The following is a 21,320-nucleotide window of genomic DNA, read 5'->3' as shown; positions in this document are numbered from 1 at the left end:
GGCCTCCCTGGGAGGAACGGCACTCCAGGAGAGCAGGGCTTCCCAGGGCCCAGGGTAAGTTTTTGGTGAGTCCTGGGAGGTGGGGGGCCTGGATCCTACCTGCCAGAAGAGGACACCCCTCCCAGGGCGTTCTTGAGAGTGCAGGGAGCTGCATGTAGCCTCCCTAGGCAGGGCGGGGTCTCCCCAAACTGCAGACAGGCAGGGACCCCAGCACCCCAGGGGTCCAGGGGGTTTGGACTGGCCTCTCCCATGTGCCTGCTGGGCGCCTGGCCTGGGCCTGGTTATGGTGGAAGTCCCCTTTTCACCCAGATAGGGAGGATGAACCCCATGGCCTGACGGGGGAATCTGAGGCTTGGGGAGGTGAGGCCACCTGTCCTGTCAGCCCTGAAGGCCGCCCTTGATTTCTACGGGGCAGGCACGAGCCAGATGCCTTCTGTGTGCTGGGCTGGGCCCAGGAGCTCAGGCCCACAAAGTATTTTCAGATGTAGCAGCATATGCGCGGTGTGCAGGGAGGTGTTTCGGGGGTGGGGGTTCTGGTTCTGCAGAGAGGGATGTGGAAGACACGTAGCAGCGCCCCACCCCAGACGTGAGAGGGCCGCCCTCCGGGCTCGATTCTAAGCATTTACCTAAACCACGGTACTGCACAAGCATGACACAGATGCCAAAAGTGTGGTCGGCGTGCGGCGAGGCCATCCTCCTTCTGACCCCGACACCCACCTCTCTCCCGGCAGCCTTCCGGAGAGTTCCACATCCCCGAGAGCACAGACGTGCGCCTGGCTCTGGCGGGGCCGTCCTGTTGCACCTGCACTGCCTTTTCCCTTTGTCTGCGGTTGTGCTGGCGCCTGAGAGCGCATCCCAGGCTCAGATTCGAGAGTTGCTGGGTGGGCACACGCGGGCCCCCGTGCTTTGGGGTGGATGTCCCCAGACTGGCCCCACAGAGCCGTGCAAGGTGCTCCCCCGCGACAAGCCAGCACTGGCTTCCCACCCCCATCTTGTGTAACCGGCTGCTTCGGGAACCATCTGATAGATGAAAATGCATTTCTCTTCCAAGCAGCGTGAACGTCCTTTGAAAGTTGCCAGTGTTTTCTTGCTGGAGATGTCCTCTGACTTCTCCACTGTTATTTTTCTTAATAATTGTGGGCACGCTTTTTACTTGCTGGAACCAGCCCTGTGTCTGTGATGTGAGTTTTGACTGCGTTTGGCATTTTCTTGTCTTTGGACCTTGTTGGCGATGTGCGTTTCCACACAGAGTTTAAGATAACTTTTGCGTAGTCTGTGTTGGTGCTCTGTTCTACGGCTTCCGAATTCTGGATCCTGTTTTAAAGGGTCTTCCTTACTCCGAGAGTAGAGAGCGCCCCCTCCTGGTTCCTCCTGGTGCTTGCAGGCCCTTTTCAGTACTCCCAGGTGGATGCCTCTAGAGCTGATTTTGTTACAACGCTGGGGGGGACAGAGGACAGGGAGGACTCCAGCTTCACCTCTTCACAGACCACCCGTGGTCGCCTGAGTCTTTCATTACACAGCCAGCCCCTCGGGGAAGTTAAATGCTGTTGCTCTTGTGATGTCCCAAGGCCCCTGTGTATTTTGGGGGTTTTCAGGCGCTCCAAATCCATCCCGTTGATTTGTCTGCTGTTCACGTGCAAGGGCAGTGCTTCTTAAATTATTACAGATTTCTTTAAAATTTTGATGCCAGGCGGGCTGGTCCTCTTTTTTTTTTATTCCCCCAGAATTTTTTTCCTGGCTCTCTTTGCTTATTTCATTGTTCAGTGAACTGTAGAATCAACTTCTCCGTTTAACCTCAACAATTCAGTTGGTGTTTTTATTGGAACCGCGTTCGCTTTATAGACATATTCGGGAACAGATGACGTTTTTATGGTGTTGAATCTTCTCATCCAAAAACACGGCCATCCTGCCATTTGTTCACAGGGCCTTTTGTGGCCCTCAGTACAGCGTGGGGATGGTCTCTTCCTATAGACCCGCTCAGTTCTCCTTCGTCCCTACGTAGTTCCTCTTTTTTGTTGCTATTGTAAGTTAGGTCTTTTCTCTCATTACAGCTTCTACGTCATTATTTTCACACAGGTTTCTTTCTCAATTATCTTCTTTATGATTTTCTTGGGTGTTCCAGGTTTACAGTGACATCACCTGCAAAGAAACACTTCACCTTCGGCTTTTCGATCTTGATCACTCGAATTTCTTTTTCTTATCTAATGGTGTTGGTGAATACTCCAGAATTTTGTCAGAAAGCAGTGGTGGTAGCAGATACTCTCATTTTCTTCTTGGCTTAACAAAAGTGCTTCTAGCATTTGACCGTTAAAATGCTGTCCTGGAAGCGGAGACAGGTGCATTTTGTCATGTGGTAGTGAAGTCCATCCACTCTTATTTTATTAGATTTAAAACATCAAGAATGCGCATTAAACAAGCTCTAGTGCTGTTATGGACATAATGAAATGACTGTGCCTTTTGAGCTATTAATTGTAGGATATCCCTAAATACTGAATGATTTCCTGCATCCGTCGAAAATCTGACATGGTCGCTGAATTCTTGTTATCCATGTCATGTGCTGCAGAGTTCAGCTTGCTGACATTTTGTTTTGGATTTTGCATTGGTGCTTATAAATAAGACTGTCACAGTTTTCTTTATAGTGTTTGGAACTTCGATTTGCTTTGCTCAAAAGATAATTTGGGTTTAAACAGCAGCAGTGTCTGCCCTACAGGGTTGGATTTCCCATAAAACCTGAGTCTAGTGTTTTGGGGTCCAGGGCTTGAGAAAGTCTTCTGTCTCTTCCATACAGTTGGCCTGTGGGGGGGTCTCTGGCTTTTCCTCAGTGATTTCTGCAGCGCCCCCCACATCCCCGTTGGAACCCAGAGTTGGGCAGGGGAGGGCTGGGGTGGGGTTGGTTGGAACTGGCTTCACAGGCTTGGCTCGGCCGTTCTCTGGCGCTGCAGACCCCTACTGTGGGTGCTCCCAGACCCTCCCAGGGTGGGCAGTGAGGGTGCTGGGGCTGCCCCTGCCTCTTTAGTGGAGATGTCTCCATGGGGGCCTGGGCCTGAATGCCCAGAGGGCCGGGAGGGCGGGCTGTGACCCAGAGGGGCCAGAGGAGGAGCAGCCAGCGCGACCTTTTCAGGCCCTCCCCACTGCCTGTGTCTCCAGGGAGAGCCCGGGCCACCCGGACAGATGGGACCAGAAGGTCCTGGAGGCCAGCAGGGGTCACCAGGGACCCAAGGCCGCGCAGTCCCGGGCCCTGTGGTAAGTGTCACCCATTCACCGCCCTCCTGCCCTGTGCCCCCTCCGCTTCACTGTCCAGCCCATCATCCCCCTCCAGGGTCCACCAGGGGTCAAAGGAGAGAAAGGAGACCATGGGCTCCCAGGCTTGCAGGTAGTGTGGCTGGGGCCGGGGGCCACAGGGGTTGGTGGTGGCGGGGGGGAAGGACGTATGGGCAGCGGGGGAAGGACGTGTGGCCGGGGCCGGGGGCCACAGGGGTTGGTGGCGGTGGTGGGGGGAAGTACAAGGATGGAGATGGGGAGTGAATGGGGGACACAGGGGTTGGGGGGTGAGGCCTCACAGGCAGGGCCACCTCCTCCGGATGTGACCTTGGCCCCTGCCTGGCTGGCCCCTCTGTTCTCTCCCAGGGCCACCCCGGCCACCAGGGCATCCCTGGGAGAGTTGGCCTCCAGGGACCAAAGGTGCTGACTCTGGGCTTGGAGGGTTCTGTCAGGGTGGTAGAGACTGGCCTGTGGTGGTGGGGGTGCTTGGAGATGGAGGCTGTGGGGTAGGGAGGGGGAGGTGCTTCCTCCTGGGCTCCTGCCTCACCCACTGCACCATCCCCTTCAGCCTATGGCCTGGCCAGAAGGCAGGAGAGCTCCAGCCCACCCCAGGCAGGAGCTGTCACTGAGGTGGGGTCAGGTCGGGGGTGGCTGAGTAGGAGCCTGGCAGCCTTAGCTGCCTCACCTTTGCTACTTGGGTTACAGTTGTATTGGGTGCTGCTGGGGGGCTGTCACCATGGGAGGGCTGGGTACAGGTACAAACCCCACCCAGCTTGCGCCTTCCTATGTCATCAGGGAATGAGAGGCCTGGAGGGAACTGCTGGCCTGCCTGGACCCCCTGGCCCCAGGGTAGGCACCAACCTTCCATGACCCCCACCCCCACCCAGGGCTCCTATGTTCCAGAGGCCAGGCAGAGGCTACTGAACACCAGCTGTCACCCCTAGGTCACCCCAAGAAGTGGTCTAGGAGGGCCTCACTTCTGTTGGAACTTTCTGCAGGGCCCTGTGGGCGGGTGAGCATCTGCCCAGGAGCACTACATGCCCCCAAGTGAGGGCTTTGTGCTGAGGACTCAGTTCCTGGGAGACCTTGATGGGGGATCTCCTGGCGTTGGCCTCGGGCTGAGTGCTGCAGGCCAAGTTGCCTCCCTGTAAGCACCACTTCCGGGGAAGCCTAACTTGCAGTCACACTGGGGCAGCTGGAACAGCTAGGGACATTTAGAGCAGCATGGGTGCTGACAGCACTGGAGGAGGAGTGCAGGGCATGGGGAGCCAGGGCCTGGAGGCAGAGGAGGCACCGCCTGCCAGAGGAGTGGCCTGAGGGAGGCTGGGGCCAGCTGGGGGTCCACTGCCCTTGTCAGGTCAAGGGGGCCCTGGGACGTCTGGGAACCAGGGCTGAAGTGGGAGCAGATTTGCTGGGGGCCTAAGCCAAACCCTGACTTCCATGTCTCTGCAGGGGTTCCACGGCATGGCAGGGGCCAGGGGCACTAGTGGAGAGCGAGGACCCCCAGGTGCTGTGGGGCCCACAGTAAGTTCACTTCCAACACCCACCAGCCAGTCAAAGGTGGGGGAGTGAAGGGTGCAATCCCCATTTGCTCAGGGACTTCCTGCTGACCACCCAGGGACTTCCTGTTGATAGCCCATGGACTTCCTGTTGACAGACCATGGACTTCCTGTTGACCACCCAGGGACTTCCTGTTGACCTCCCAAGGACTTCCTGTTGACTGCCAGGGACTTCCTGTTTACCACTCAGGGACTTCCTGTTTACCACTCAGGGACTTCCTGTTGATGGCCCAGGGACTTCCTGTTGACCACTCAGAAACTTCCTGTTGATCACTCAGGGACTTCCTGTTGACCACCCAGGGACTTCCTGTTGACCACTCAGGACTTCCCATTTGTTGTTGGAGGCCTGTTCTGAGCTGGGAGCTTGGTGTTGGTGCTAGTGCAAGAGAGTAGAGCTAGGGGCTGGTTCTGCACCTCCCCCAACCCCACCCAGGACAGACCTGGTGGAGGGATGTGGGGGGGCGGCAGGCTCCCTGGAGGGTAGGGGGACAGACGTGGGAGATGGGGGTGTAGTATCCCCTGGGGGATGCCTTGCCTTTCAGCAGCTCCATGGGCCCCCGCTTAGGTGGGCTCCAGGTTCCCCAAGGAGCTGGAGAGGTGGAAGAAGACAGAAGATGGCAAGGAAGCACTGGCACAGGCCTGGCCTGGGCCCGGGAAGGGTCTGTTCTCTGGGCAGTGTCCCACACCCACCATCTCCCTTAGCACAAAATCTACAGTCAGAGGCAAGTCCTTTGTGGCACAAGTTCCAGCCCCACTCAGGACTCTGCTGCAGAACCAAGCTTCTCACGTGCCTGCTCTGGGGTGCAGGCAAGGACCACAGGCTCGTGGGATCTGGGAATCTGAGATTGGGCTTTGGCTCTGCCTGCCCCGTGGGGTCACACTGCCACTGTGGCTATCAGGCTGCCCAAGCCATGATCCACCCCAGGGCCGTCTCACACTTCTCACGTGTGGTCTCAGGCCGTCCCTGCTGACTTCTTTTCTCTTCTCCTCCTCATCAGGGGCTGCCGGGGCCCAAAGGGGAACGAGGAGAGAAGGTGAGTGAGACTGAGAGTCTTTGGCTCAGCTCGGGATCACCTGGGAAGGCACCAGCCACACGGGTCCCAAAGCTGCACCACCTTCCCTTCCAGGGCGAGCCACAGTCCCTCGCCACCCTCTACCAGCTTGTGAGCCAGGCCTGTGAGTCCGCCATCCAGAGTGAGTGAAGCCAGGAGCCCTGCACCTGTGCCCACCACACCTGTCTGTCCTCACAGTGGCCAGGCTGAGAGAGGCCACCTTTACCCACCGTTAGCACACCTGGGTATCCTGGCATGGCCTGCCCAGGCCTCACATCCCCTGGCCCCCACTGCATCCCGCTGACACCCCTCCTTCCCACAGCACACGTGTCAAAGTTTGACTCCTTCCACGAGAACACCAGGCCCCCAATGCCCATCTTGGAGCAGAAGCTGGAGCCGGGCACTGAGCCCCTGGGGTCCCCTGGCACCCGCAGCCAGGCCCTGCTTCCTGGAGAATGGGAGCATGGTAGCCGCCGTCTACAGGGCAGAGGTACTGGGCTCCTGGCTCTTTGAGGGGGAGTTGTGGCCAGCAGGGAGCCAGTTGTCCCCTGGTCCTGGGGCTGGAGGGTCGATCTGTGTCAGCACAGCAGCCCCTGCTGGAGACACCACTGTCCAGCCTCTGGGGTGCTGGGGTGAGGACACGGGGCTTCCCTGAGCCCACACAAAGCCAGTCGTGACGCAGAGGTCAGCCTCGGCCTGGCCTTCCAAGGCCCTCAAGGTGACCCCTTCCCCAGTCTTCAGGAAACACGAGCTGCCTGCTTAGGACCACCCAGGAGGGCCCAGCCTACCTCCCATCCTCCCTCCCTCCCTCCTGGCCTCTCATCCTCCTGGCTACTGCTTCCCCCGCCTCTCCCCACCCAGCGCGGAGCCACAGGCTCCTGTGACCTTGGTGCTCCTCCTCTGAGGCGGCAGTGGTGGGTCATGACTTGGATGCTGAGATGGAGGAAAGGCTGATTTGGGAGCTGGAGCTCGAGAGGGGCGTCCATGTGGAGGACAGACAGGGAGATGACCCAGCCAGACGAGGACTGAGTTCTGCACTGGCCGGGGCAGCGGCGGCTAGACAAGGGTGACAGGCACTGTCACAGGGCCCCCACCTGACGCCTCCCCACCTGGCCATGCCCCCCCAAACCTGTCATGGAGCCCAAGGGGCACCTGTGTGGGCCACAGGGACCTGGCACGCTGCTGTCCCCCAGATCTCAGCCTCCATCTGAGGACCAGACCTGCTGCCTGTGCCCAGGGAGGGGCCCTGGCACCCTCTGTCCCCGTCAGAATAGGGCCCCAAGCCACTGCATTGCTCCATCCTCACATACCCTCCTTTCTTCGCAGGGGAGCCTGGAGCTGTTGGTCAGACAGGCAGCCCTGGGCAGCAGGGGGGCTAGCACCCAGGGCCTCTGGGAGTGACAGGTGAGCCCCTGCTGCCTGCATCTGCCAGGGCTGAGGGCATCCAGGAAGGAGGAACTCCTGAGGGGTTGATGGGTGGGGCCTTGTACTATCCAGGGTGGGGTGCTGCGAGCACAAGGCCCAGCACAGGCAGGTGAGGTGGCCCTGGGGAAAGTAGGGTCAACTGTGGACCCCGACCCCGTAGGGGCAACAGGAATGTGGGATTACAGGGCGTGGAGCCATAAGGCGTGGGGTCCCAGGGCGTGGGGTCCTGGATACAGATTGGCATGCCAGGAGCCTGCTTGACCTCATGGGCTGCAGAGTTGCATGCTGGGACGGAGGAGGCCCTGACCAGGGTATAGTGCAGCAGGGAGAGTGGAGCTCAGGTGTTTGCTCAGTGGGCACCTGGTCCAGGTGTGGGGAAGCTCACAGGAGTCCCAGGAGAGGCCTGTGAGGCCCCGGGTATGTCGATGAGAGAGGCAGGGTGGGGGCCGTGGTAGCACCAGGCCTTCCTCAGGAAGCGCTGGGCAGGCGGCCCCTGTGTGCAAACTTAGCTGAGGGGCTGGTCTCAGGAGCAGGTGTGGGGACAGGGTGCAGGTGGGTGCAGCACAACTCTGGCCTCAAGTAGCTTCAGGGGCCAGAGTGTGGCACGGGGTGTGTGACCTGGGCCGTGAGGGGCCGGTGCCTTTGAGCGAGGGGACTCGGCAGGGGCTAGGAGGGCCGAGGAGCACAGGCAGGAGACTCAGGGGCTCCTGGCCAAGCTGGGGCAAGAGGGCAGCTGCCTGAGATGCCTGAGAGTCAGGACAGAGCCCAGGGCTAAGGACAAGCAACCTTGCTTCTCCTTCACAGACCCATCAGAGAATGACCCTACCCACAGCCCTGCCCACAATCCTGCCCACCCACAGCCCTGCTGGACGCAGCATGTGGAAACCCAGGATGCAGGCTCTCCGGGTGGCCATAGTGCCAGGCACTGGCCCGGAGCCGGTGTCCAGCTGTCTTCAGCCTTTCAGATCTGTCCGCCCTTCTCTCCTGCCAGGACGTTTTCTGCACTGTCCCGAGGAACCCTGCGCCTTCCTCCCTGGGTTTGTCTGGACACCAAGAGCGACCACATCCTGGAAAAGCCAGGAGAAAAGCTCAGGAAGCGCCTGCAGGTGGAAGGAGAGGGAAGGAGCAGCCTTGGCCGAGGCCCACCCCACGCCCTTGGCTCTGTAGCATTTCCAAGTTCAGATAAACCATCGAGTGCTCACCCACCCAAGCGAGGCGGGAGTTATTTCCCTGGAGGGCGTCCCCCACCCTGGCTCCGTGCACCCCACCTTGAGGCCCTGCAGCTCCAGCTGCAGTGGGGAAGGGGAGGGGCTGGGCTGATGGTAAATTGGGTCCAGGAGGGCAGCGGTGCCCCATGGCCGTCTCACTAGCTCTCACACAGGCTCACCAGCATGCCCCGCCCCTTTCTCTGGGCCTCATCAAAGCCTGGCTGGGGCCCTGCAGACCCTCCTCACTCTGCGCCTCACGCAGGCAACAGACGGCTCCACTGCTGGCCCACTGGTCACCTGCACGGTGGCTCCTGCCTCAGAAGAGCACTCCCACCCTGGCCCCAGCACCTTTGCATCTGGGAACAAGCAGGGTCCTGCCTGCCTCATCGTCCCCTCTGTCCCCAGCCCAAGAAGGAGTTCAGATCCTGTGTGTGAGTGGCCACCCCTCACACACCCAGACCTGTGCTGAGTTCCTTGTGCAGGGCCATTGCTTTGAGACTTGGCACCATCAGCCCCTGGTCCTTAGGGTCTCAGAGCAAGGTCATCCCTCAGCAGGCTTCTGACCTGTGTGCTCCTCAGCACCTCTGCCCAGGTCTCTCCCAACCATCACAGACCCTATGAGCCTGGACTTCCTGCCTTATCTCCACTGTGTCCCAAACAGCCTGGGGGCAAGCTCAGAACACGCACCTGGGCTTCTGGGCCTTGTGGCCTGTGGAGGTGATGTGGGAACTTCTACTTCCTTTCCAAACAAATATTCAGTAACTAGTCCACTGTTACCACTTAGGCAGCTAAGCAAGATAGGTGCTAGGAAGAGGGAACCCATATCATTGAGGAGAGAATGAAAAGTATTAAAAAGGAACAAAGACCCTTGATATTGACGGAAGGAAAACCCACCAAGTTCCCTAGTGCAGCACTGCATGCACCAAAGCATACCCCAAAGAGGTGAGTGCAAAACAGCTTCAGGGCAAACACTTCGTCTGTGATTCAGCTGTTCCAGGAACTGACCAGACCTGGAGACCAAATGGAGCGTGATAGGCAGGGTCAGCAGGATGGGGGAGAGTGCCTGCACCCACAGGAGCTGCAGCCCTGACTGAGGCCAGGAAGCAGCCCCAAATGCCAGCTCCCACTGCAGCATGAGGACAGAAACAGACCACTGAGAATTCCCAAGGTTTGTGGACAAGTCAGAGGTCAAAGAAGTCAGGTGGCGTCAATACAGATTTTGCCCTGAGGGACAAGGAGAGCATGTGGCCAAAGTAGTTGCAGGTAAAGCAGCATCTGGGGAAGAGTCATAGCCTTCAGTGCAGGTATCAGACACAGTTGTTGAGAGCAGCAGCCCAAGCCAGCCCCTCCATCCTGCAGGGAGGACATCGAGGTCACTTGACTTCTGCTGGGGAGCTGAGTTGCTTCAGATTGTGTGACCAGTGACACAGCTTGGTTGCACTCAGTTGGTTTCTCTAGGGCTGGGAATTAAATGTCTCCTACTGAACTGAGAAGGCTCTTTGAGCAGTGGAGTGAGCAGGCTTTGTCATGAGGCAGGAGTGGGGCTAGAATCAAGCCCAGAGCCCACAGGACATCCAGAGCCTTCCAAAGGAGCCCCTCTCTCGGGCTCTCCAGTTTGAAGGGACTGGGCACTGGATGGCTCACGGAGACCACGCTGGCAGCTGGGAGGAGGCAGCCTGGCTGGGGGAGGGGAACCAGGGTCACTCCAATCCCCACCAACCTCTCAGCTGCCCTACCTCCACCACCCTGCTGACGCCAGTGACGAGGCTCAGCCTCAAAATGGGAGTCCGGGTGCCTTCAGGAAACTGACTTCATGCTGGAGGCCAATTAAAATGGCACAGCAAAGGCAGTGGCCAGCTGGTGCCCAGACAGCTTAGGGACTGGTTCCTGAGGCCCCACCCACCCTAGCCTGTGCAGTGAAGCTGAGTACGAATCAAAGGTGAGGACGGGCAAGGGAGCTGAGAGCAGCCCCCGGATGCAACGCACCGGCCTGGCTCCTCTGTTTACAGGAAGGCAGCCTCCCTAAGACCCAGCCGACCTGGGCATCTCCCATCAGCCCTGACTCCACCGCATCCCTCCGGGTTTTTAGGAGCCCCCGGGGACTGGGCTGAGGCTCACACTCCTGGCCAGAGCGCTGGGCTCCTGGCAATGTCTCCCCGGCTCCCTTCATGGCCACAGCTTTCCCCTCCAGAGGCCCCTCTGTAGTGGGCCTCAGTTCCCTCTCCACCCCCAGAGGCAGCACAGCTTCAGCCCTATGCAGTGTGGGGGCTCGGTCTTGCCTGGAGCTCATGGCCTTAGGTGCTGCCCCTGTGTCACCCCCATGCCCATGCTGTCCAGGATGTTCAGCTGAGGCCACGAAGGTGGTGTGATGCGAGGCTGATCTGATGCTAAGCTCAGGCCACTGAGGTCATGGGGGTTGTGGGGAGGTCCTGGAGTCTCGGGGCTCATGCCGGCACCACAGGGTGGTGTGGTCGTGTGGACTGTAAGGGGCCCTGTAGCCATGCGTATCTGACTTGCCCTCCCCAGGTCTGCAGGCAGTGCCAAGTGACTCTGCCTGAGGCCCCAAGAGCAACCCTGGAAGCTCCAGGCCTTCACGCCCCCCGCCCCCCCGAGAGCCACCTGCAAGGTGGGGAGCTGGGAAGAACGGCTCAGTGATGAGCTCGGAGGGGGGGGTGGGCACAGCCCCCAGGAAGGCAGGTGGGTGCAGGCCTGGGAGGAATGTGTAGCAGGAGGCAGGGGGTGCTGTGCCCACAGGACCACCAGGTGAGGCATGTCCGCCCGCAGAGGATGGCTGTGGCCCAGGCAGTGTCAGAAACGGGAGCTGAGGAAACCCAACCCCAATTGTAGAGGAGCCTGCCTTGATGCTGTCTGCACCTGGGGAGGTGATGTATGGCTGCCAGCCCCTTCATCTACCAAGGACCAGGGCAATGGCGACGGGACAGCTGGGACACGTGAACCCACACGTGCACACACACCAGGGCAGACGGTGGGGGAAGCCAGTGTCTGAAGATTCAGTTCATTTCTTGGGGAAGGCGTGGAACATTCAAACTTGAGCCAGAACCCAGAGACGATTTCATAATACAGCCCACCATCATGATCTGATGGTAAGCACAGAACTCCATGCCCAGTGGAGAGACACTCTCCTCTCACATGTATGGAATATCCACACACTAACCATGAACTCAGCCACAGAGAAACCTTACATTCCAAAGGATCATGCTGTTGAGAACTCACTCACTCAGTGATGAAACTGGAAAAACAACCAACAATAACAAGCTAAACAATGCCTCTAGAAGCTAAAAGACACACCCATGACTCCACAATAATTCATGGGTTAAAGAGAAAAAAGGAAACGTGAAGATACTTGTAACCACATAAAGATGGATGCAGCACCATGTCAGAATCTCTGTGCTGCAGCTAAAGTGGTACCTAGAGGGCAATTTATAGCCATAAACACAGTGCTTTGTTTTGTTTTTTGTTTTTTGAGACAAGGTCTTGCTCTGTCACCCAGGCTGGAGTACACTGGCATGATCTCAGCTCCCTGCAACCTCTGTGCCACCCTGGGCTCACGTGTCAAGTCCTGTGGGCAAGAACGGACACTGAGAGAATCCCAGGCTGTTTGGCTGTCCTTTGCATGTAGCTGGTCTTCATCAGAAGGTGGCTGCTGCTGCTCCAGGAGCTACACCTCACTGGGGGGAAGGGGCGGGGGTCATACTGGGTGAAGAGCAACAGCGTTAACAGGAGTCCCACTTGGAGACGTCTGCTTGTACCTCATGACAAAGACTGCAACTCTCCTTGTCCGGGAAACAGACGTTTTTGCTGAACACACGACCACCTCCCACAAAGTGATCAAATGCATCATGTAGGGCTCGATGTGGCTTCAAGTAACAACAATAACAGGATAAGAGTGACTCAGAGTGTGGAAATGACCCTGTCAGAGGCACGGGGAGGCCCTTTCCCTCAGCTGGCTCTGCATCCTCCACACGGGACACTGCCACGGGGAGGCCTCTTTCCCTCGGCATCCTCCACACTGGACACTGCCCTGGTCTCCGCTGCTGGGTCACCTTCCACCAACAGGAAGAAGAGAAGGGAGCAGAAGAGCTGGCCTGGAATCGGGTCATATTCCAACAACAGGAAGAAGAGAAGGGAGAAGGGCTGGCTGAGAACCTTGAAGGGCACATTCCAAAGGTGTCCTTGCCACTGTCAGCTACATCCCCGTGGCCAGACGCCGTCCCACAGCCAAGCGGAGCTGCAAAAGTAGAGCCTTTTCTGGCTCCTCCCTGAGGCAGGAGGGGAAAGGGAGGGTGGGGCCAGCCATGGGCCAGCCACAGGGAGGAAGGCGGCCCCCGTGTCCCCCAGGGCTCAGTGAAATGCACCTGGCCTGAGAAACGAGAGAGCCACCACAGCGCTGGGACAAAGAGGACAAAACCACAGATGAAGAAGAGGCTGAAAACCAGAGCCCGCTGACCCATTTGACGCCAACAGATCTTCAGGTCCAGGTGAAATGGGCGTTTGGGCATCCACATTTCCAGAGGAGTCACCACAAAGACTCCTGGAAACAAGATGGCCACTAACAGAGGCTCCTGCCCAGCGAGACGCCAGGACGGGAGGGAGCCCAGCAAATCCAGGATCTGAATACAGAAGCTGAGAAACCCTGAGGATGACTCAGGCCACCCTGTGTGTGCACGTCTGTGCGTGTGTCCGTGTGCACGCGTGTCTGCATGCCCACGTGTGTGACAGTAGCCCACAATAAACCATTATATGACAATGGACTGTCTCCTCCCCAAATCTGTACACACACACATGAGGCATGCATTTGCAAATACACCCATACACACACGTACTCACACATTCGTGCACGCACAGCACTGTTATCCATGTTGAGGGGACGTACACGCACAGCACTGTTATCCATGTTGAGGGGACGTATTCACAAGGGAAAGTGAGGTATCCGAGATCAAAAGCATTGGGAGAGACAAACCAGAGAATCTGTACCAGGCAGAGAAGAATTCGTGTTTGTTCTCTTTGGTCTATTAATTTTTTAAAATTGTAATCTCTTAAAGAGGCAAGGAGGGAGATCAGTAACATGACACCAGAATTACAGGTATAAAGGAAAACCAACTAGGAATATGATGTGTATAAAACAAATGAGAAATTTTAAAAGCGGAGCTGTAAGATCAGGTCTGAGACGCCTCCTGGGAGGCTTTGGGAAAAGATAAAAAGGAAACAGAACATGTAAGTGTTAGCACCCACACAACGGGGGCTCTACGCGGAAAGAAACAGCAAGAAGTGGGGAATGGTGAAAATAACTGGGTTTTCTGAAGATTTGTGCATTAGAGAAAGATTTAAGATCTCAGATTTAAAAGGCTCCGAATGTCAAATGGAGTGAGTTTTTAAATGTACCCTTAGGTTCCTCAATGCCATATATAATGCAATACATAATGATGACGGAGAAAAAAATTCTTTTAAAAATCTTCAGTACATATACTAAAATTGGAACGATACAGAGAAGATTAGCATGGCCCCTGTGCTGGGATGACACACAGTCAAAAGAAAAAAAAAAAAACAGAAAAATCTTTCCAGGGGAAACCTGTGGCCCAGACTACAGAAGAACCAGGGGCCAGCAGGGGAGACGCTGGGACGGTGGCTCCACAGGGTTCAAGAAAAATGCTCACATTTCATATCCAGAGAATTATCACTTAAATGAATGAGACAAAAATACATTCTGAATCCCAGAGTGTCAGAAGGAGTCAAACACAAGATGTTCTCTGAAAATACCACTGGAGGAAGTATTCTGCAAAAAAGGGAAAATGATCAGAAATTATACCAGATACCTGGGAAAATCCCACAGTCAGTGTAAAACTTGGTAAAGTTCACTATGGACCAAATAATCAAGCCCTTCACCCCAGACAGATGAGGTCTGTGGCAGTCCAGAGCTGAAATTCTAGGTTATTCCAGTGTGGCCAGCGTGGGGGAGGCCAGAATTCCTGAAGGTACGCTGGGGTACTTGTTTTCTCTGGAGGTGGGAGGCAATTCTTCAGATCAATATACTGAGCTCTTGAAAAACATAAATGCTTGTTTTGAGTTAGGAGCAGTCACCAGGGAATGTGTAGCTTCCAGAGCAACTGACTACACCAGTTTTCTCCTACAGAAGGGATGGAACGTCTTTCCACAACAACAACAAAAAACCACAGAGATGGCCCATATATCCCGCTGTAGTAGAAACTGCAATACCCCTCGCTGATCGAAGGGTGAATTCTCCAGATGGCACTGAAAGACGACACGCAGCTTTCTGCTTCCGGCCACGGTAGAGCCATCCTGGGCCCGTAACAGCCGCAGAGTTGGGCAACACGCTCGCGACACTGTCTCCAGCCACTTCCACGGGAACGGAGACCAGACAATGAGCCTCCACCCTTATCTCACGCCAGACACAACAGTTAGTCCAAAGACTCTCACCTAAACACCAAAGCCAAAACTACACTTTCCAAAAGGAAAAAGCGGAAGATCACGTTTACAGCCTTGGAGCGGGCAAAGGTTTCTCAAACAGGAGACACGAAACACTAACCGTTAAAAGGAACAGAAGGAAAAAATTTTGTCAAAATTCAAAGCTTTTCTTCAAAAGACAGCATTAAGAAAATGAGGGCTGTCAGAGGCAGAGAGGACATACTCTGACCACAAGTCCTGGACGGAGGTTTTATATCCAGAATGTACACAAAACTCGTACAACTCACTAAAAGCAGACAATCTGATAAAACAATGGACAAAATATTTCAACAGATCCTTCACAAAAAGAAGCCATATGAGTGGCTTGTGAGCACCTAAAATGATTAACATCGCCATCATCAGGGAGGCACATATGAAAATCACCCTCACTGCAACAGCTAAGACACTGGGTGCTGGTGAGGATGTCGGGGCATGTGGATGCTCCAGCCACCCTGGAAGACAACGTGGGGGCCCCTTACAAAGAGAAAGTACAGGCCGGGTGCGGCTGCTCACACCTGTAATCCTGGCACTTTGGGAGGCCAAGGCGGGTGGATCACCTGAGGTCAAGAGATAGAGACCAGCCTGGCCAACATGGTGAAACTTCGTCTCTACTAAAAATACAAAAATTAGCTGGGTGTGGTGGCACACACCTGTAGTCCCAGCTGCTTGGGAGGCTGAGGCAGGAGAATCGCTCGAACCCAGGAGGTGGAGGTTGCAGTGAGCCGAGATCGCACCATTGCACTCCAGCCTGGCGTCATAGCGAGATTCCATCTAAAAACAAACAAACAAACAAACAAAACCAGAAAAGTACAACTATCCTATGCCCCCAGCAATTCTACTAGGTATTTGCCCCAAAGAAATGAAAGCAGGTGTCTGCACGAAGCCTGCATGTGAATGTTCACAGTCACTTTAATCAGAGCAGGTCCAGACTGGAAACCATCCACATGTCCATCAATTACTCAACTAATTGCAGCAAATCCATAAAGACAAGTGAATTATGTCATATCCACACAGATGAATGAATTACATCATATCCACAAAGATGAATGAATTATGTCATATCCACACAGATGAGTGAATTACGTCATATCCACACAGATGAGTGAATTATGTCATATCCACGCAGATGAATGACATGTCATATCCACGCAGATGAATGAATTACGTCATATCCACAAAGACGAGTGAATTACATCATATCCACACAGATGAATGAATTACGTCATATCCACAAAGACGAGTGAATTACATCATATCCACACAGATGAATGAATTACGTCATATTCACAAAGATGAATGAATTACATCATATCCATGCAGATGAATGAATTGTCATATTCATGCAGATGAATGAATTACATCATATCCACGCAGACGAGTGAATTATATCATATCCACGCAGATGAATGAATTACGTCATATCCATGCAGATGAATGAATTACGTCATATCCACAAAGACAAGTAAATTACGTTATATCTATAAAGACGAGTGAATTGCATCATATCCACACAGATGAATGAATTACACCATATCCATAAAGACAAGTGAATTATGTCCATTCAACAACTTGGGTGAATACAGCAAGGACTAAGCTCTGATTTCTTATCTTGCCCAAATTCCTATCATCAAAGGGGTCTGGGGAGTCATGCCCTACAAACCATCCATTCTCACCAGATGTGCTTTATTTGACCAGTCTCACTCTGGTGTAACATCATGAGACAAGAAAAAAAAAATATTTTACGCCAAAATGTATTTCCTTGCCATACCTTGAAATTGCCCTGCAAAGTCTCTTGTGGGAAAAACCCACATTCTATAGAGAATCCCCTTCCCCTTTGTTTTCCAGATCCAGGAGATAATCAACTAAGTGCCAGGCACCCTTTTAGGTCCAATAAGAAACATTTCACAATCTGCTGTCTCTGAAGTCTGCTGTCTGAGAGCTTCCTCTGCACCAATCAAACTTGGTCTCCACAATCCTTTATCTCAACCTGAACATTCCTTTCCATTGATCCCAGGTCTTCAGATAAACTCAACCAATTGTCAACCAGAAAATGTTTGAATTCACTGTGAATTGTCCCACCTTTCTGAACCAAACCAATGTATTTCTTAAATGTATTGACTGATGCCTCCTGCCTCCCGGAAATAGATAAAACCAAGCCGTGCCCGACCACCTTGGGCAAGTGTCCTCAGCACCTCCCGAGGGCTGTGTCAGGGGCCATGGTCACTCATGTTTGGCTCAGAATAAATCTCTTCAAATGTTTTACAGAGTCTGACTGTTCGTCTACAACCCCGAACGCCATGCTGTGTGACAGGGGCTGTCCACAAACGCACCTGTTCCACCTACATGAAGTTCTAGAACATAACAAAAATGACCCACAAAGCTGGGAATCCTGTCAGTGGTTTCCTGGAGCGCAGAGGGTTTTAGCTACACAGGGACATGAAGGAGCTTTCTGGGTGACAGAAACGTTCTGTGTCTGACTAGGATGGTAGTTACCTGTTGTCTGCAAGAAACCCTCTGTATAGGTAATGAAATGGAACAGTAAGGTTAAAAGGAGAGACTAGAAAAGGATCTACCAACAACTCTCAAAAGATGGCTGGAGTGTCTGTGTGACGATGAGAAAAGGAGACTTGAGAGTGTGGAATGGTACGAGGGATAGAGGGGCCGCTCCATAGCGAGCAGGTGCCTCCACCGTGAGAACGCAGTAGCCCTGAACGTGACAGCGCAGAGCTTCCAAATACGCGAAGCAAACGCCAGCACGCCTGCGAGAAGGGGTAAAGCCACGATTCTCCTTGGTGACCTCAGCTCCCCCCTGAAGCCTCCTACACCATGTAGACAGAACACTGGCCTGGGTGTAGAAGGCTTGAAGGACACCTCAGCAGGCGGGACCTGGCTGGCATTTCTAGAACATTCCCTGAAGCAGAGCGGAAGATGTGTTCTTTTCAAGGCTGCGTGGAACCCTGATGTGGACAGACCATATGCTGGACCCGATAACAAGCATGACAGATTTGAAAGCACTGAGATTAAATGGAATACTTCCCTGACTCCAGAGGAATTAAATTAGAAATAAAAAGTAGAGATTCAAAACCCTGACAAAAGATAATAGGCACATCATAGAAGAAACTTAACAGTCGATAAACGTGTGAGAAGATGCCCCAACTCTAATAACTAGAGAAATGTAATTTAAAACAGAGAGAGAACTGTATTCCCACCAGACGGGCAAAAATTAAGAACCCTTGGTACAGGGGAGAGAATCGGAACTCTGAGAGGAGGTGATGTCAATGCAGTCGCGTTGGCAAACCCTTCGTCAGCAGCTCCTTGAGCTGACCACGCGCCCTTCCTTCCCGCCGCTGAGCCGGAGCTGCTGGGTCTGCCTCCCATGGAGACACATAGGTGCCAAGGTCTGTTCACAGCAGCCACGAGCTGGCGACGGATAAATAAGGTGGTGCCACATGGCGGAGCCCGCAGCACAGGGAGCAACAACCCGGGATTGGGAGCCAACAGATGGGCACACCTGGTGCGGCCATGCACAGAACCCAGGGCTAGCAACGCCAGGCAGAGGTGTTGGGTGACCTCAGGCGGGTGGTGGCTGGCCGGGCTGAGCAGGGGATTCCCGGGCGCTGGCTCTATGCACACATTCAGTCTGTGAAAGAAATGCCTTGTCATGCCGCCGAGGATTCATATGCACGCCGTGTACGTTACCCCGCGAGGCAGGCAAATGCCAGGAAATGTCAGCTCGGATTAGCGCAACGGGAGCGCCTGTCTGCAGACGGGGAGTGTAAATGGCACAGTCACATGGAAAGCACGTTGGCGTTATCTCCTAAAACCCAGTGCAAACCCCTAACAATTCCACTGCCAGGTTTTCTGTCCGAAGCAGCGAGCTTCCAACCATGGGTCAAGAAATCAATTCTGTGGGTCACACCCAGCCTTTCCTACAGATTGAAATAGAAGAAACTTGAATAGAAAACGCAGGGCACAGCACACACGATGAGGGTGCATTTTACTCACTGCAGTCTGTGCACACGCTGAGAGCACATTCCAGGGCTTGGCAGACATTTCCTGCAGAAGCCGGGCAGCCGCACCTGGGCTCGGTGGGCCACACGGCCGGTGGAACTTGGTCTGTGGGGCTGGCTGGGCCTGCGTCCCCAGGTGCTATGTGTGCTGCCTGATCCAGCATTTCTAGTGCAAAGTGAAAGGACTCGGCCACTTTAGAAACCCAAAGCCACCTCTGCTCCGGGGGCACCTGCTAACCCAGCAGTCCTGCAGCAGCTGCGGGCCCTGGAGTGTCCTGGGCCCAGCCATAACTCACAAGGGAGCCTGAGTGACAACTCCGGAGGCCGATGCCGTTGAGAGAGTACCACGCTTCCTGAGAGGAGGGCCACGTCACCCCAGGCCCGGCCACACGGGAAGCACCCAGGCTATCCGGAGGCAGGAGGGGGCTGGGAAGCCCTGGCCGGGGCCTTCGTGGGGGCCTCACCTGGGAAGGACCGGGCAGGGTGGTGTGAGCAGTTTCAGAGGGGCTGGCGCCCCACAGGCTTTGAGCTGCAGCGGTGTCTCCCGCTGCCTGGTGCCCGGCTTGCGCAGGGCGGGAAAACGCCGGCTTAGCGTGAGACTGATAGGGAGTCGGGGGACACAGCCCTGGCAAGGCGGGCTCTGGGCAAGCTGTCCACCCCTGGGAAGTAACTGGCCCTAGGAGGAGCAGTCCTGGGTCTGAAAGATGTTAAAACATGAACAGATACAGCAAATCAACATACATAATGGATAGAGTGGGGACCGTCCGTCCCCGTGTACACAGCGGCACCTCCGTTCCTAACCACTGCCAGCTGCAAACAAAGTCCACTAACAGGTGATGGACAAACTATGTCTTAGTTTATTCAGACAGAAGAACACTGCTCTTTACAGTTAAAAACGAAGGAACAAATAGCAGTGAGCTACGGACACACAACAACACGGATGAAGCTCTAAGTCATATGATCGAGAAGCCAGACATCAAAGGCTCCAGCTGCAGCATTCTGACTCCTTGAAGGTCATGAGCCGGAGAGGTCAATCCACCGTGCTTAAGTCAGAGCCACAAATGGGGAAGGGAGGCCGACAGGAAGGGCTGGAGGGACCTTCTAGGGGCTGGGGTCTCCGCTGAAGAGCATGCATCTCACCATATGTAAATTTTACCTTAATTAATAAAAACAACGGTGGACGCAAATACGCCAACATTGTTGTCCAGGTTAATTTGGCGTAGTGGGAATATGGTGCTTTATTTGGATTTTTTTTTGAGCCTCAAAAAGAAAAAAAAAAAGAAGAAGAAAGGGAAAGGCGTCTTCCCCCAGGCGAGCGGCCACCCCCAGCAGGAGGGTCCCCCGGCAGGAGCGTCCCAGCCACTCCGCAGTCGCTCCTGACCCAGAAAAGAACAACCACAGCTGGGCCCAGCACCCCGGGCCGCTCCCAGCAGCTGCCCACACATCTGGCAGCTGGATCTGCTTATGCAATGCGGATCTGGCTTCTTATATCTAAAATCTGCGTCTCTCTCCCTCCTCTGAGACCAGTGTCTCCTGCCAGCTTCCATGGCCCCAGGATGACCTCGCTCGCCCAGGGTCTCCTGCATCCTGGGTTCTCTGGCCGAGGGGCAGCAGGGGCTGATGGCGGGGCAGGCACAGGTCAGAGTTCAGCAGATGGAGTCCTGAATACACGGGGGATGTGGGAGGGGCCGGGGGGCTGGGGATGCCCGGGGTTTGGCATGAGGGTCTCTGCATCCCACCCACTCCTGGCACAAGAGCCCCAGCCTCAGGACCCCAGTCACAGGCACCCGGGGGTGGGGGTGACCAGCAGCAGTTCAGAGGCAGGTGTGGGCAATGTGAGCCTGAGTCTCCTCCCCACTCATGTCACTGGCTGCGGGGACACAGTGGCATTTCCTGGGCACTCAGCGTGCTGGGTTCCAAACTTCAATTATTCATTCTGCTCTCAGACACCTTCTGAGGAGACCCCGGCCCAGGAGAGCTTGGCTCAGGGACAGACAGATGAGACACAGTGGGACACAGGGCCCGACCCCAGCACCGCCCCGGGCTGGATGGGGTCTGGGGGTGGCAGAATGTGGACCACTCAGTGGGAGGCTTCCTGACTGCCTTCCTGAACCAACATCTCTCGCAGGCAAGGGACACGCCGTCCTGGCCCTGCCCCTCTGAGCCCTTGGAATCATGGAGGGGTGGGGCAGCCTGTGCCCACCCCCCAGGGAAAGTGTGCCCCTTGGGACGCTGGGGGCCTGCCAAGTGGGCCGTCTTCAGGGGGTGCACTGCCGGGCTCCAGGGTCATGCCTGGAAACACTTCAGGCCTCCCCCACCTCT

The 21,320-nt window shown here is 55.2% G+C and overlaps 2 protein-coding genes across 3 annotated transcripts in view; both read left to right on the top strand.

Moving 5' to 3' along the window:
* COL20A1 (collagen, type XX, alpha 1) overlaps positions 1 to 8,502 on the top strand; it is a 38,245-nt gene extending 29,743 nt beyond the window's left edge. Inside the window, exons 27-36 of one of the 2 annotated variants that reach the window (XM_011934442.1) lie at positions 1 to 54; positions 3,320 to 3,373; positions 3,628 to 3,681; positions 4,057 to 4,110; positions 4,714 to 4,785; positions 5,819 to 5,854; positions 5,948 to 5,996; positions 6,195 to 6,362; positions 7,199 to 7,276; positions 8,289 to 8,502. In XM_011934442.1, coding sequence (XP_011789832.1) covers positions 1 to 54; positions 3,320 to 3,373; positions 3,628 to 3,681; positions 4,057 to 4,110; positions 4,714 to 4,785; positions 5,819 to 5,854; positions 5,948 to 5,996; positions 6,195 to 6,362; positions 7,199 to 7,251 — 594 coding nt within the window. In that variant the 3' untranslated portion in view covers positions 7,252 to 7,276; positions 8,289 to 8,502. Of the gene's footprint in view, positions 55 to 3,319; positions 3,374 to 3,627; positions 3,682 to 4,056; positions 4,111 to 4,713; positions 4,786 to 5,818; positions 5,855 to 5,947; positions 6,015 to 6,194; positions 6,363 to 7,198; positions 7,277 to 8,288 lie in introns of both variants that reach the window. The other variant, XM_011934443.1, reaches the window with a different exon arrangement.
* The window catches only part of DNAJC5 (DnaJ (Hsp40) homolog, subfamily C, member 5), a 1,035,873-nt gene that overhangs the window by 344,704 nt on the left and 669,849 nt on the right, over positions 1 to 21,320 (top strand). The window lies entirely within an intron of this gene.

The sequence above is a fragment of the Colobus angolensis genome, unplaced genomic scaffold (assembly GCF_000951035.1).
Source record: "Colobus angolensis palliatus isolate OR3802 unplaced genomic scaffold, Cang.pa_1.0 Scaffold136, whole genome shotgun sequence".
In the NCBI taxonomy this organism is placed as follows: Eukaryota; Metazoa; Chordata; class Mammalia; order Primates; family Cercopithecidae; genus Colobus; species Colobus angolensis.
Note: the sequence above shows the minus strand (reverse complement) of the source record. Positions and strands in the feature narration are given on the sequence as shown.